The sequence below is a fragment of the Cricetulus griseus genome, chromosome 2 (assembly GCF_003668045.3).
Source record: "Cricetulus griseus strain 17A/GY chromosome 2, alternate assembly CriGri-PICRH-1.0, whole genome shotgun sequence".
NCBI lineage: Eukaryota > Metazoa > Chordata > Mammalia > Rodentia > Cricetidae > Cricetulus > Cricetulus griseus.
This window is the reverse complement of record NC_048595.1, coordinates 198,349,456-198,366,524: the sequence shown is the minus strand read 5'-3', so window position 1 is coordinate 198,366,524 and position 17,069 is coordinate 198,349,456. Positions and strand designations below refer to the sequence as shown.

The following is a 17,069-nucleotide window of genomic DNA, read 5'->3' as shown; positions in this document are numbered from 1 at the left end:
GCAAATTGGGAGCAAGGGAAGAGGGAGGAGGGAGCTAGGAGAATGAGAAGGGGAGAAGAGGAGGAAGACATGAGGGAGCAGAAAGTTTGAGTCAGGGGAAGAATAGAAGAAAACAAGAATGGTGATACCATAATAGAGGGAGACATTTTAGGTTTACAGAGAAATCAGGCACTAGGGAAAGGTCTGGAGATCTAAAAAGATGATACCAACTAACAATCTAAGCAACAGAGGAGAGGCTACCTTAAATGCCCTCCCCGGATAATGAGATTGATGACTGTCTTATATGCCATCCTTTACATCCAGCAGCTGGTGGAAGTAGAAGCAGACACCCACAGTTAATCACTGAACTGAACTGGAATCCAGTTGCAGAGAAGAACGAATGATGAGCAAAGGGGTCCAGACCAGGCTGGTGAAACCCACAGAAACAGCTGACCTGAACAATGGGGAGCTCTTGGTCCCCAGAGTGATAGATGGGATACTAGCATGGGACTGATCCAGACTCCAGGAAGGTGGGGTTCAATGAGAAGACCTTGGAAATCTATGGGACCTCCTGTAGTAGTTCAGTACTTATCAGTAGCATAACTGTGGATTTTGGGAGCCCAATCCACATAGAGGGATACTCCCTGAGCCATGGCACACAGGGGTGGGCCTAGGCCCTATCCCAAAGTATATGATAGACTGTGATGACCCCCCTATGGAAGGCCTCACCCTCCCTGGGGAGCAGAAAGGATATGTGATAGGTAGGATTTTAGTTGGGGGGGGGTAGGGAAGGAGGGGAGGGAGTGGGAACTGCGAGTGACATGTAAAACAATCTTGTTTCTAATTCAAATAAAAAAAAAGATGGAAAAAAAAGAAATGCTGGCAAGGATGTGGAGGAAAAGACACTCTTATTCACTGCCCATAGATAGGTACACTGGCAGCCAGTATGGAAATCAGTAGGTGTTCCTCAAATGCCTAAAAATACTATCATTTCTACCCATGACTATTTACCTGGAACTCCACTTGTGTTATGTGGCCACTAGAGAAGAGCAGAATTGAAAGTATTTGAGTTGAAAGCTCAGAGAGTAAATATTTTGGCGCTAAATCATGCTTACTTAAAGTAACTTAAAGTAATGGTTATTTCTTTAAATTTTTCCACTTCTGTATAAATAGAATCCCACCCCACCCCCAACTCACAGTTTAGTCACATTAAGGTTTAAACTATCAAGTGGACAAATACTCAGGGTTACAGTGGAAATAATACTCGTGTCAATTTTTAATAAAAAAACAAAATATTATTGCTATTGTCTAAAATACCCAAGAGTTCCCAAACTTTTACAGTTGCTTATAAAGTTTTTCTCCTCTTTACTTTGTGCAGGTTAACTTGTCAAGTTTTAAATGTCATGGATGAACAGCCTAATCAAGAAAGCACACTGCCAGGGGGGTGGAGAGGTAGCTTAGTAATCAAGAGCACTAGCTGCTCTCCCAGAGGTTCTGAGTTCAATTCCCAGCAACCACATGGTAGCTCACCACCATCAATAATGGGATCTGATACCTTCTTCTGATGAGTATGAAGAGAGAACACTCTTATATATAAATAAATCTTAAAAAAAAAGAAAGCACACTGCCTCCTTGGGCCTTTGGTTAAGCCTGAAGCTTCAAGCTAGTTGTGTTTGTTACACTGTTCTGTTAAGTTCCAACACATACTAGAAGTATTGATGCTTTAGGCTCTATGACACTTTGTGACATTACTTTTGGCTGTGGCTCTGGAAAACGTTTCTGGAGAAAAAGCAGATGTCTCTGTACACTTACGCCTGTGAGTGGTGTGCTCTGTCATCTTCATCCTCAAGACTTATTAGTGTCTCTAAATTGTGAGAGTTACCTTTCGGTCTGTCAGTGGGCTTTGGGAAAGATAGAGTAGATTTTTAAACAGCTAACTGCCAGCAATGTATTCTTTTTAACATATGTTAACTCTTAATCTCATGTGCCAAAGAGATAAGGTAGCAACCATAGGTGACCTTACTGAATCCCTCAGGTAAGTGAGTACCCTAACTCTGTGCAGCCTTGTATCTCCTATGAAATACATCATCCTCCATGCAGTTAGTGTGATTTGAGTCCATTTGGGCTCACTAAATTGCTTTCATTTGCCCCTGCAAAAAATGTTGATGGCACCCAATTTATTACACTACTGTTTGAGTTCATACACAAAATTTATAGTAATTAATATGCAGTTGGTTAATCTGTAACTGGCAGGCATTTGTCATTTGCTTTTCATTTTCTTAGTATTTCTCATTTGTTGTTATGCAAAATTGACACTAATAATGCTAATGTATGCCTGGATTCACTGAAACTGCCCTGCTGTTCTGTTTGGCCCTGTCTTTGTAAACCTGAGGAAGCAAGGCAGATGGACTTGTACATGGGAATGCAGTGCTTCTGTTCCCTCTTAGAACATGTTCCTTCTTATGCCAAATGCTGTGTAGGATACTCTTTATTCCTGTAGTAAGTTTCTCAGTCTGAGTACATAATTATCCTATTTAACTCCGAGTACACCAATAATCATTTGTATTGGGAAGCTCCTTTAATAACCCTCAAATGGGACTATAGTTTGCTGTTGCTTTTTAAATAATTCTATCAGCAGAGGCAGCAGGGAGTAGGTTGTTTCTGGAGATATGGAAAATCACAGCACACCCCCCCATACACCCTATGTGTGTGTCCTTAGTTATTAAAGATAATTGGTTCCTTTTGAGATATTTTTAAAAAATCCCCCAAATTATTTCCCAAATTGTTGATCTCTGCCAAAACTGATAGTAACAGGATATGGGATTTCCAAGTGTCCTCAAAAAAATCTGTCTGTAGCTATGGATTTGGCTTTTTCACAGTTAATGACAAATAAGCCCTCCCGTGGCTTGCCTGACTCACAAGCTTGAAGTCTCTGGGCTTCAGGCTCCGCTTGCCCTGTACAGAGTTCCTCAGCAGATCCAGTGAGCAGAGTAGGTAGGCCTTCCCTTCCTCAGGTATGTATTCCTCAGCTAGACCCATGTGACCTAAGACCCTGATGGATTTGTCTCAAGAACAGTTCTCAGCCTTGGTTGTTAACTAAGCTGCTGTTTTACAGTGGGTGTGATTTATTGTCTTCCCAGCTACATTCTAGCTATAGACTCAGAAGTTCTTCATCATGACCTCATTTTCCTCCTATAAACAGCACAGCACATAGTAAAGAGTATAGGGCACACTTTATAGAGAGACTCTTAATCCTTTTAAATTGCTGGGGCATGTGACAGCTGGGATTAGAAAAGGCGTAAAAATGTATGCACAACAACACAGTTAAGAACAAATTCCTCAACAAGTGTCAGGGCTCCGCAACATCAAGAAGGTCAGAAAGGAGCCAAAAGCCCCTAAGCTCTATAGGTAGCTAACAGGAAAAATTAAAATTAAAAAAAAAAGAACATCAGATACTAATATCAGCTAAGGCTGATGATATTTTGCAAAGAATTAATTAAATTTATGCTTACAGATTGAATTTTTGTGTCTTGACTGCAAATGATTCCTTTTCAATATCCACTTATTTCCTTCTTACACTCTCTGTCTCTCTCCCTTTTCTACCGAATACAGCAATGTCTTTTGCACAGCAAAGGCCAAGCCACTAGGCTCTTAGCCCTCAACATGGTCCTGGACCTTGTTATGGATGGGATGTTTGGAGGTGGGAAGCTTACATAATTTGCTCAAGGTCACAGACCTAACGAAAGCCTGAAATCTGATCTGTCATCCACAAAAACTGTCATCTTTATGTTTTGACATTTGCTTCTCAATAACACACAAGACACAGTTAGCTAAACCTCCTCAGTCAGGCTATCTAGGTCCTGATAATCAGTTAATTTTAGTGATTCTCAATTTGCTCATCTACAAGATGGCAATAACTGCATTCCCCTCATAGAGTTATTGTGACGGAAATAATCCATGTCTTTAATTCATATAACTATAACAGCATGATGAACACTCAGTGAATTTTAGTTATTTTCTTGTCATTTATACTACCACATTTCCTGCCTGTGCTTTACCAGTGCAGTGCTGCACACTTTATGTCCTTTATTTTAGGTGTAATGTGATCATCTTTATAAGGGAAACAGGCTCACAAGGGTTAAAGACCTTGATGACAAAGCCAGGAATTGACCTCAGGTCTGACTGGCTTCATTCAGGTCTTGTTTGCTTTTTACCCATCTCAGTACTTTAAATTACCTTCTTATATTTGATATGGTGATATGGCAGTAAGGTAGCTAGCATGGATGGTAAAGTCTGGTGGTGGTGGACATCAAGACCTAGTGTTTACCCAAGCTGAATACAGAGGCCAACGCTGACACTTTCCTGCCTGGCTTGAGGAGAAAAAGTAGCCTGGTGTTTATGGGTGTGTTAATTCCATTCACAGGGCACTTGAAATTGGGGATACTTGGAAAGGTTCCTCGAAGTTGTATTTTTATTTTATAACTTTATTCTCCAGTGACTCCCAGCAGGGTCACAGTCTTCCTAGCTTTTATGTTTAAGGCATTCCTGATTAAGTAGGAATTAGTTTGTAAGTCAGAAAGTCTAAACAAGACACTTGGGCACAGAATAAAGCTTCACTCTTTGTGTTAATTTGGAAAGTCTCTGAGAAATGAGTACATTGTTCCCACCACATGGTGAGCTTATAGATTATATGAGTTAATGCTTGTATATTACGGAGTCCTTTGTGTGACAATCTTCCTGACAGCTCAAAGAAAACTTCATTTGTTCAATAGAACTGGAGTAGCGAAGAGAGCTGTGTAACTCAGGCACATCAGAATTCCAACTTAAACTTTTAGCACAGACAAAGCTTGGCACAGTCAGAAGGTAGCTGGAAAATCAGCTGGCATGTGTGGAAATTTCCAAGTTAAATGAGCAACAGCCATGTGGATAATAATTCCCACATTCTTGTTATGTGTCCTAGGCCTTGAACTCACTATGTAGCCCAGCATTGATTTGGACTTGTAACAATCCTCCTGCCCTAACCTCGTGAGTATACAGATTAGTCCTTTACCACCATCCAACCCTACTTCCCATCGAATGTTTTAGTCTAGGAGGTTTCACTTACAAAGGTGCCCTGACATTTAGGAAAATACTTGTGACCACCGCGTGTGGGTCCTGTGCCTGGCACTTTTGCAGTGCACTCTGGGCACATTCTATTGCATTGGATCCCAAGAACAACCTGGCAGAGTTCTTCAAAAGCCTGTGCCTGGCACATAGGCAGGCCTGGAGAACTGGCTGTTGGGGCTGTCATGCCTACCCATGGTAAAATTCCCTTAGAAAATGGATTCCATTTACTTAGCTTTTAGAGGAAATAGTGGATGAGCAGGGAGTGATTCTCCTTCATGTGGTCCACGTCACTTCCTACTGTTTTTTGCAGGGCCATTTTTCATACATCTGTCCATGTCTAAATTGATGTCTGCTACAGTTCATAGAAAGATAGTCTCAATGTTGTTGACAACCAAAGTTAAAATGCACATCTGCTGACTGTTCCCCTTGCACTATAGTAGACAGTGGTGGATCATTCTTCACTAGGAAGAAAGATAACATCTGGAGGCCAGAGGCCACCAGGACCTGGCCTGTCCTTAACTTTGGATTCATTTCTAGATGTTCTCATCAAGGGATTGCTGAAGGTACTGAATTCTGGGACACAGGCAGAAGGTTGCTAAGAGGCACCAGTACTTGTTTAAAATCCATTCTCACGGGACTGAGATGGTGGTTTCTATATGAAGTTTGGCTGGAGAGGGTGAATTGATCAAATGGCTACTGCAACTCTAGGGCTTCATTTCTGGTCCCTGTGACCTCATGGGGGTGGGAGCAGGGTGGGAGGTGCTCTTGTGAAATGGTCATGCCATGTGCTGAGCTAACCTGCAGCTTGGGGAGGAGTCACTTGAGATGCCCATCTGAGTGCTCAGCAGGCATAAGCACACATATCTAGGAGCCTTTTAAACTGTCAATGATAGAGCTCATTGAGATGTCATCTCAGGGTGGCCAAGCTCAGCATGGTTGGGGCAACAAAGTCAAGGGAAGAAAGCAGCCCTTGGGTTCAACAATAAGCACACTCTTTCCGTTTTCTTACACTACAAAGACTCCAAGAGCTTGCAGAAGTGAATAACGTTCATCAGCCTATTTTTAGGTTTCCTGGCTACTCTGGAGATGATGTCTTCTCCTTTTGCTTTAAGTCTCCAATTCGCACCTCTCACTGCAGTTGCTCTCAACTCTACACAGCCACTGTTTATCCTGTTTCAAGTTTGAGTCTACCAGGGAAAATAGAATAATGCTACCTTCCTTCCGACAGCTGTGTTTGGGAGTGAGACTGACTCAACCGGCTAGCTGGCATCATCAGGGCCAGGGACCTGCCAACCCAGGAAGAGCAGCTGTTTCAGCTGAAACTCTCATAATTCTTGCAACTTAGCTTTCTGCATATCAGCTATTGGATATCACTTTAAAATACACACACAAAGAAGAGGTCCATAAGAAATACAATTGTGGCATGGCCTGAGCCATAAGTGAGGGGATGGAGGTGGCTAGAGCTGTCCTCCTGTGACTCAGGACACTTGGAAAGAGGATACCCAGGAGGTTAATGTCACAATGTATGGGAGTATAACAAAAGAGTCAGTCAATTTTCATCTCTCAGTAAAGTGGAGGAGGTTATGAAATCCTTATGAATCATCTTTGAAGATTTTTTTTATTGAATGGAGAATGCTGCTATATAATGTTATATGAGATAAGTAGGATGTAAAACTATGTGAAGAATATACTCTCAGCTGTGGAAAAGTGTGTTTAGCATTAAATGAGACTTATACAAAGCACTCAGCTCCATGCTTGGTGTGGCAAATACTTAGTAAATCACAGCTACTGGAAATGTAAATCCTCTACCCACGGGGAACACATTTGTTTCATTCACTGGGTGCCTCTGTAAAGTGGATGTTCAAAAGAATGGGCTGATTGTTTGAATGGGTGTTATTATCATATGCATTTACAGAGGAATCTAGAAAAAAAAAAGGACCCCGTGTTATCTTCTGTAATCATGTCTATAAATGAGACCGCTTCATCTCTGCATGCTTTGGTTCTTTATGACATGCTGGGACATTTGCAGTTGTTCAGACTTGCTGAGCACTGAGTAGACTTGTAAAGCACAGGTATGCTGCAACTAGCACCCCAGGAGCTACAGTGAGTGACAGCTCCTTACATGGTACGCACCACCTAATTGCTGGCTATAGTGATAAGGAAATTCCATAGGAAGGCAAGAAGAGTTGGGAAGATTTTTGTCTCACTCTTTTACCTTGTTGTGATTTGAGTGTGCGATGTTCCCCCAGGGGTTTGCATTTGAAACTCTTGTTTGAGGAGTCCATGGAACTTTTGTAAGGTAGGGCATATCTTGGAGAAGCCATCACTGGGGGCTGACTTTGGGATTAGTAGCCAAGCCCATTTCCTCTAGTCTCTATCTTGGATTTCTGATCCATTGAGATGTGAGCAAGCAGCCTGCATGTTCCTGCTGCCACAGCTGTGAGCCACTCCCACCAACATGACTTCCAAACTATTATAGACTGCTGTAGGCATCTGGTAAGTGGACCTGAAATAGTGACAAGAGGATCTTGAGGCGTGACTTTCCTTTGGGAACTCTTTCTGGTGGGTCAGAGGATCTGGTAGGAAGAGCAGGAAATGCTCCAGTGGTTCTTTGTATTTTTCTTTGTAATTATTCCCCAATAAACACCCATTTATCATTTATCTTGGGTCTAGTGATATAATTACATCTTCACCTTCAGACTGCATCCTTACTACACATCCACAAAAGACCTGTCCTTTACATCTACACTATAATAGACCCTTACCTCATATCCACACTATGATAGACTCTTAAGTCACATCCACACTACAATAGACTGTACCTTTATATCACAAGCCAAATTCCCTTAAGCCTGGTATTTGTCACAACAGTTAGAAAAGTAACTACTACATGTTCTTAAATAATAACAAAATGATTTTTAAAAACCTTTTAAAGACACAGAACCTAACTCTCAAAAGTTATAATCTGTAAATAATAGAACTGTTAGGTTTTTTAGACTTTTCTACATTTTCTAAATTGGTATGTAGGGGTGTGTGTGTGTGTGTGTGTGTGTGTGAGAGAGAGAGAGAGAGAGAGAGAGAGAGAGAGAGAGAGAGAGAGAGAAGAGTGAGTGTGTGTGTGTGTGTGTGTGTGTAATCAGGGTCACCCACCTCCACCCTTTGAAATAAAGTAAAGCTCACCTTTGAAGAGCTGCTGAAAAAAGGCTGATCCCACTGAGGGTGGTTGATGAGTAAAGAGAATGAATGTTCCCTGCTTGCTGTCAGTTTGGGAACATTATATAAATATGTTTTATGGTCTGGGATAAAATTGTGAAGCAGGTGTAAATAACTTGGGAAGAGACCAGATGAAGAAAGGAAGGACATTTGGATTAATTGGTTCTGGACAAAGGCAGTAAAAATCCTTCACTGTTATCGAACAGTGCTTTAAATTATCTCTGTTGTTTTCTGTTCCCCTTGCATAGATCAGAGGAGATCCATAAAACCTCTGGTAAAAGGGATTAAAAAAGGGAAGTGAACTCTCGAATCAGTTCCTGGAGAAAGTGCTCAATACCAGTTCCTAGAAGTGTCTCATTGGAGGCCTGTCTCATCTTTTCTTGCTTATTGAAACTCACCACCAAGCTCCTAGTCCAAATGGTTCAGGCCTGTGATTTCTTCCTAGTTCATGTGTAACCTTTTTGTCACCCTGATGTGCAGATATTCAACACCGTGCCTGATGTGCCCCTCACCAATGCCCAGCTACACCTGTCCCGGAAGAAAAGCAGTGACTCCAAGCCTCCATCCTGCAGTGAGAGGCCCCTGACGCTCTTCCATGCTATGCCGTCCACAGAAAAACGTGAGTCTCTGCTGTTCAGGGCCAGGGTGGTATGTGGAGACATCTCTGCTGCCTCCATGGCTTGCTGTGGACATCCTGTTGTGTGTTGCTGCCTTTGGTGTCCAGAAGATTCTGTCTGTGTCCTGCTGAGAAAGAAAGGCACAGGTGTCTGGGCAAGAAGCTAAGCTTCCTCTCTCTGCTGCACAGCAAGAGCTGGGCTCTGGCATCGCCGGAGGTCCCTCCTTTGTTGGCAGGTCTCATAGAAACAGTTCCCTTCCCCTGACTCGGTTTGGAATTATTATTGGAGGGAGTCACGTGTCCTAGGCTGTTCCTGTGGGAAGCAGAGCCCTCTGCTTACTCTTAGACTCTTCTCTGTGTTGACACTTTGAAATATTTGGAATTAGTTACTGAATAGGAGAATGATTCCTCTCTATTCCAAGTAGAAGAGAAATAGCACCACAAATGTTCCAAACCTTTTCATCTCAGGACTTCTGAGTTCTTTGCAAAGATGAAGTGCAAGGCCCTAAAATATATAGTCATATTTCAACTTTTGTGTCCCTGAAGTTGGGAGGCAAAGAGCAGAGGCCAGAGAGGAGGATTCCTGTAAGTCTGAGGCTACCCTGGTCTACAAAGCAAGTTCCAGGCTAGCCAAACCTACATAGCACAAACCTGCCTCAAAACGAAAACAAATAACAAATAAGCAAAAAAAAAAATAGCTAATCAGTCAATCTGCTTATATGGTATAGGAATGAAGGCCTCATTATCTCCTGGAGGTCAGCCAGTATTTGGTTCTTATTCCAGCTTTATCACAGGAGCAAACGTTTACCTCTTTCACTCTCAGTTTGCTTATCTGTAGACACAGAAATAGTGCTCACCCCAGAGGACAGACCTGGGGTTTAAAAAAATGATGTGTTACATCATCTGGCATAAGGCTGCTACACACAGACACCAAGACTGGTTCTTACATGCAGTGGACATTTACAAGGTGCCTTCATGGTCTAGGGATATATAAATGGGACCTTGTCTGTAAGGAACTCAGACTTGAGTGAGAAAATTAGTTCAGTGTTTGCAACAGCTAGTTTCATAGAGAAATGTGTATTAAGGGAGACCATATGATGTCCTGGCAAAAAGCTCCAGATTGCCTCAGTGGGAATTCTGTCTCCATGGATGACTGTGGATCACTTTTGGTATCTGACATTTCAGGGCCTCTGTCTCCTATTCTTGATATTAGGGACAGTGATTTCCCAGAATCTTTGGAGAGATCAGGGGCTGACCCTAAAATGTAGAGCCACCCTTGAATTTCTCTAAGAAGAGACTTGTTGCAGTGTAGGAATCGAGGCCTTAAGCTCTTCTGATGGCTTAGGGCTATTGTGAAAATTCAAACATGTCAGACATCTTGGCACATCCTCAGTAGATATTTAGGGTAACGATGATGACGACTACAAGTATGAAGATGACAAAGACAGATCTGTATGAACGCCAGCAAAGGCACAGAGAGGAGAGTGACCTGCTTTACCTCAGAGAGGAAAGGATTCTTATTTGCATTGTGTTGTGTTGTTTTTCTTCTAAAGGTTTGATACCCATTTACATTGAAAAGTAAAGGCCTTCTTTACCATAACTCATAGAATGCATCCTTTTCTGCCCTCCAAACCTTGCTGCTTTGAATTCTCACAGAAAGGCTACACCTTGGGAGTTAGCACTGTCTGAATTGCAGTACATGCTTTGTTTTCATAAGTAAAGCTACTGTTACCATTCTTAGATTTAAATCTGTCCCTCTCTACTCAGATCACTTCCTTCATATCAGTTCCTCGAAGAGTTCCCAGGACACGGACTTGTTGGACTCTGCCCTGACTTTGGCTTACCTTCTAATGGTAGCCTGTGTTCTTCTTAAACATCTGGTGGGGGGTCATTCTCCCCATAGTCCACTCAGAACTTGGGCTCCTCTGCATGTACCAGGGAACACTTGGAACAGGGCTGACCTCATCCCCATCTGCTGAGGGAATGAGGCATCAGGCTACAGGGTAATAATGTGCTTCTCAGGTTTCCAGGAGCGCCTGGTGGGTCACCTAAGGTTTCCTGCTAAGCAGTGTGCAGTGCAGACAGGGACAGGGCAGGCTGTCTCAGTCATTTCCCCAGGCTTTGGGTAGTGCTGGGCGTGTGGTCAGCTTAGAGCAGTAGCAGCCTTGGACCTGGTCCTGAAGCACACTTTACAGCATTGAGGGGAGAAGAGGGAGATGAAGAGAAAATCACTTAGATCTTGGCCTGAGATTAGCACTTATCACAGGAGATAGAGGCCGAAAGTTAAGGACCTGTGAAAATAGACCTGTCTAAGCAGCAGAACAGGCTTCCATGTCCTGGGTGCAGATGACAAAGCAATACAGCTTCCTCCCAGTGACAGGAGACAGGACTGCAGTCTCCACCTTCTTGGATTTTGGCAGAGGGTCTAGCTTCTGTCAGAGACATTTCAATAGAAAAATTTGTATTGTGTGCATATATATATATATATATATATATATATGTATGTATGTATGTATGTATGTATATATGTGTGTGTGTGTGTGTGTGTGTGTGTGTGTGTGTGTGTGTGTGTGTGCACCTATGTCTATGTGTGCATTTGTTTGGACAGTGTATATGAGTATAAAAGTATGTGCATTTTATAATCAAAATAAGTGCATTTTGAGCACTTATTTTCTTCTGAGAAATAGGAATGGTGTCCATGGTGGTGGCGCTATGGGGGTGAATGGTGCAAGGAGGACTAGGCCAAGAAATGGGAAGTTCTGGCTTAATCATACCCAGTCATTGCCATCACCAGTAGGTGACAGTGCACTGTAATGTTTTGTTACACTTCACCCTTCCTTTCATTCAATTTATGGACAAATGCAGAAATCTTTCCCAAAGCCCCCTTTGGAGTGAAAGAACATGTATGGAGTGTATAGGTAATCCATGGAAGCAAATTGTGTATTTCCACAGAATTGCATCCTTCAAATGAAACCTCTTCTAGTTCAGGGCCTCCCAAATTGTAATCATTTATACAACCTCCTTTTACTGTTTGGGCCACAACTATATTATTTGAGTGTGTTGCTTGTTTAACACATTTTAAATTGGTCTTAAAGCAACCAACTTTCATAGACTTAATTCTGGTATGTCAAATGTCTAAAAATGAATTTGATGTACTCATCACATTATTCTGTACTATACATAAAAATAAACTCCTAGCTTGTAAGTTAAAGGCATTCCTCTACATTCCATCTCAGAATTACTTGCCTGTAGAATGTCCGTCAGACATGGTCCTCAACTTTGACTAACTCCAATCTTTTTGTTTGTTTGTTTGTTTGTTTGGTTTTTTGAGACAGGGTTTCTCTGTGTAGCTTTGGAGCCTATCCTGGCACTCACTCTGGAGACCAGGCTGGCCTCAAACTCACAGAGATCTGCCTGCCTCTGCCTCCCGAGTGCTGGGATTAAAGGCATGCGCCACCAATGCCTGGCGACTAACTCCAATCTTTCTTCTTAATGTATTCACTTGGCTAGAAACTAGCTGAGCTATTGACAGTGGATACCTGTCTAGATTTGATGTGAACTTTATCTTTCTCATCTCCCATGCACATGCATGCATACCTCTCCTCTGTCTTTACACTGGCCAAATCCTACTTTTTGGAAACTCATGTCCTCTTCTGTCTGTCTTTCTGATCTCCTTCAGCCTTATTTTACTCCTGTATCTTCTCTGTAGTACCTGCAGTGTGATAGCATTGCATTGGGCAGTCCCTATGTTGTCTGCCATGAGATATTTAGCAGGAAGGCTCAGGAAACTCTCTCTGAGGTTCCAGTTGTTATTTTCAGTAGACTACCACTCCTCTTCAAGGATCCTACTCTACAGAAGTTGAGACCCATTACTTTCTCCTGGTGTGTGTGTGTGTGTGTGTGTGTGTGTGTGTGTGTGTGTGTGTGTGTGTTAAAACTGTGCCAGTGTTTGTGGCCCTGTGTTGTCATTGGCCTCTTTTTGAGAGGACAGTCATAAAGGCCATATTGAGAGTTCATAATTGTTGCACCTTTACTTGGGCCTCAGAAGTCTCTGGTGGAAGTGTCCTGTGTGCTAGCTGGAGCTCATAGACATGTGGTATCTCATTTTTAGGAGGAGTTTTTCCTTCTGTATGGGTGGACCAATTGCGCACCCAGGTACCTGCATATGACTTTGGGCTTCCATTTTTGGAGTGAATTAAGTACTCTCCAACTTGCCTTTCCTTTTTTTCTAAACAGAAGGCTGCATTTATGATGACAGCAGCCTCTATGCAGGGTGAGGAGCCAGAGAGTTTCTCCTGCTCTGATCTCAGTCAAGAATTCCGTCAGTCTGAAAGCTTAGGCAGTAGGTGGTAGAAGTAAGGCTAGGGATGACATGGGAATAGCCTCTGAGATGAGGACTCTAGAAAAGAGCAAATGGATGCTAGGATTTAAAAGCCATTGTAGCAACACATGCAAATCTTCAGAAACCCACTGGATACTACAGGGAGGAACTAGCAAGCAGAGTGTGTAGCTGTTCAAGGAGTGTTTTGTGAAAGGGGGAATTTTGAGAAGGATACTGAAGGAAATGAAGGTTCCATTCTGGGGAAAGTCTAGAAAGAGGTCTGTGATGCAGAGCTGCCAGAGCACAGCCATAAGTCCTAGTGGAGCTGTGGAAAGATCATTTCCCCACATTAAACTTAGAAGACATTTCCCCATAAAATTTTATCATCTCTTTATCTATGTTTACTGTGAAGGAATATATAACTTATTAAAGTTTTTTATTTTTCCATGCTGTTCCCTGTATATAATGTCATAATTTTAACCTTAAAGCTATATGACAGGGTTAATATCTCCATTTTCCAGCTCAGGGGAAATAAAATTTATAATCAATGATGCACTCAGGGTCACCCAGCAGCAAAGTAGGAAATTTGTACCCACTCACTGTCCCTCAGTGATATACCATTAACCACTCATGACCTAGACTTCCAGTTTCAATCTATGGGATAGATCCTGGGAGACATGATTTGGTTAGGGAGGACTGTTATGGCATAATCTGGAAGACCAAGTATTTTCTGCTCTCATGAATCTGAAAGTTAAATTGCATTAGGCTGGGGAACTAGTATGGAAGAATGAATGGATACATTTCATAAAGAACCCTTGAGACCAAACTTTATCTGAGCATCATTCAGTCACAGTGACAGCTTAAGTAATGTGCCAGCCATCATGCTAAGCCCACCATTGTTTCTTCTCCTGCCCCTAATTGATAATTCTATGAGATAAACCGAAAGATACTTTAAGCAGATAGCAAGAGTTTGTCACCCAGATGCCCCCCTCCCTTATGCCATTTTATCTTTACAAAGGGACCTTCATCAGTTTTTGAGCTATAGAAGTGAAAACCTTGCTAAGCTGAGATACAGAAGCAGTAAAAGCCATCTGCCCCCAGCTTCCAGGGATACTTTGGGGGCAGTTGAGCCATATTGAATGAGTTCTTTAATATGCAAACTGACAATCTATAGCCAGGTGGCAGCCTCCCCTCCAGGCCTAGCAGCAGTGCTGCTAAAAGCAATATGCAGTCATGGATGGTTTTAGTTTACTGGGCCAAGGCGCTCTCATTTGTGATCACCTCAGAACAGATGGAAGGAAGTTTTTCAACTGTGCTACCAGACAGATGGTAGCAAGGGAGATTGCTGTTTAACCTCCAGGTTTCTACATAGATCACCTCCCAGCAGAAATGGGACTGGTATATGTGAGTGAAGGGCACGAACACCTTTGTGATTTCTTCCAAGAGGCTGCAGATTGACAACAAAGAGTGATCTTGGCCCCAGTTTTTTTTTTTTTTTTTTTTTTTTTTTTAGTATTTACACAAAGATGTTGGAATGAGCTTCGTGGAATAATGGTTCTTAGACATTAAACTGTAGGGAGCTTAATAACAATATGGATGCTCCATTTCTGTCAGAGGACTGTCAGAGGCGAGAGACCCAAACCCTGGTCGCTATACTAACTCAAGGTAGACCAACAGTGGTTAAGTGGAATGGGAACCTTGATAATTGCTGGTGTTTTGTTGTCACCAGGCCACCTCTAGGACTCTCTATCAAGGAGTAGAGTGGGCTAGCATGGTAACTGTGAAGAGAGGCCCTGTAGTCAGAAACCTGGAAGGTATCACTATGCCTTTCTATACTTTCATTTTCTCATCTGTAAAGCTGATCACTTATAATAGCTGTCCTGTAGGATAATTACCATAATTAAATGATCCAGTGCATGTAAAGTTCTTGACATGAGGCCTAGAACACAGTAAGCACTTAATAACTGTTGTCTGTGATTATGATAATTATCACCAGGTTATAGTGTCGTCTTACCATTGAATAGGAATGTAGTTCCCCTCTGGTCCAGCAGATTCCAAAGGAGAGGCCTCCAATAAGGGACATGTAGCTGCCCTGCTTCCAGGAACATCTCCCTTAATGCTCAAGTACAAACACATCAGAAACCTTGGCATATGTTGTTCAGGGTTGGTAGGGGTGGATTAGGGACAGGAATGGATTCTTGGGCATTGTTTCATATGGATCATGTTAACTAGCTGCTGGGATTATATCTCTGATTAATTCTTTTAGCTCGCTTAATGCATCCTGGACCTTCTCCCAGACAGGCTCAGTGAGAGTCTAAAACTTTAGCTTATATGCTTCTCATATGTGTCTTCTTTGTAGAAAAATGACTGGGAATTCACACAGTTGGAAAGCTTATGTAATGTCTTTCTCTGAGCAGTCAAAGCAGCAGCATGTGCCATTTCTCAGGTTGCCTTTGGAGATCCTGAGTGCTCTAGACACACGTGTTTGCTTTGGCGTTTGTCCACAGGGATTCTTGTTGTCACAAAGGCTTCAGAAGGTGTAATGTGGCTCTTTGTTTAATTATGTGTGGTTACTCTGTGTGGCTGAAAACCAAATAGTTGATGTTGCCATTAAGACTAATGTGTAGAAGACAAATGACAATAAGGAAAGTTTAAGATAGGTAATTAAATGGATGGAGCAAAGGATATTTTAGGCTTATATCTGTGTGTTATCATTACGAGAACAAAGTAGATAATATAGCATTAGGTGTGGTGTGATCTTTCTGTTAAAAGACAGCTAATCTCTCTCTCTCTTTGTGTGTGTGTGTGTGTGTGTGTCTGTCTGTCTGTCTGTCTGTCTGTCTCTGTCCATATATAACACAATAACTGAATATTTACATGCCAAAATGAACATAGCTAGAACATAGCAAATATTGGATATATATATATATATATATATATATATATATATGCTTTCCTATATTTTCTAAATTGGGGAGGGATGCATGTTTACTATGTGTTGAATTTTTCTTATTATAGACAAAGTTCTCTAATTGCATCATCTATTTACTATCCCAAGCCAATTTATAATGACTCATGGTGTAAAAATAAATTATACATAGTTTTTTACTAGCAATGCACAGCAGTGTAGGCAGCAAAGTTGGCCATGGTGGAGAGTTTACTTACTTCTAATCATTCAGTTCCCAGCACTGCCATTAAGTGGAAGGTCTGCAGCCTTCAGTATGGGGGTAGCCACAGGACCAACCAGGCTTCTCAGTTGTGCCTCTATGCCTCATTCCTGTGAGTCAGTTCACTTGCAGGCCAGCCACTGTGCCTTCTCCACTCTTTCTTAAAGTCTACTTTTATTGATATTTTCTTCTAGTGAAAGGAAAATGTTATTATGAACACTACAGAAAGAGAGTGCATAAGTCAGCCAGCCTACAGTGGACCAAGCTAGAAGCAACCTGGTGAAAGTCACAGTATCAAGTGCTGCAGAAATGATCAAGCTGTACACTGGCCATCCTTCTTTCTCACTCATCAGACCCTTGTTTACTCCATCGCTCCTTGCCCAAGCTGCTTTTATATGCCTAAACATATTTTACAAACTGTTCACATGATTAATTTTACCACAGGGACTGAGACCAAGTCAGCATGAGATCAGACCACTTTGGCTTTTCTTCTGGCTTGCTCTCAGGCACGAAAGCTATAGTGTAAAAAAGAATCACTGCACAGTCACCAAGTCTGGGTCCAAGCTTCCCATGTTCTTGGGTGTTTCCCAGAAATGGCAAATTCAGTAACTGCTGTGCATTCATCATTTTTATTGCAAAATTCATTGAGCTGCCATGCTATTATCAT

At 42.0% G+C, this 17,069-nt stretch overlaps 1 protein-coding gene across 1 annotated transcript in view; it reads left to right on the top strand.

Annotated features, from left to right (window-relative positions):
- Arhgap26 (Rho GTPase activating protein 26) overlaps positions 1–17,069 on the top strand; it is a 271,702-nt gene that overhangs the window by 175,546 nt on the left and 79,087 nt on the right. The window contains exon 19 of the mRNA XM_035438736.1: positions 8,779–8,917. Within this exon, the coding sequence (XP_035294627.1) occupies positions 8,779–8,917 (139 nt within the window). The remainder of the gene's footprint in view (positions 1–8,778; positions 8,918–17,069) is intronic.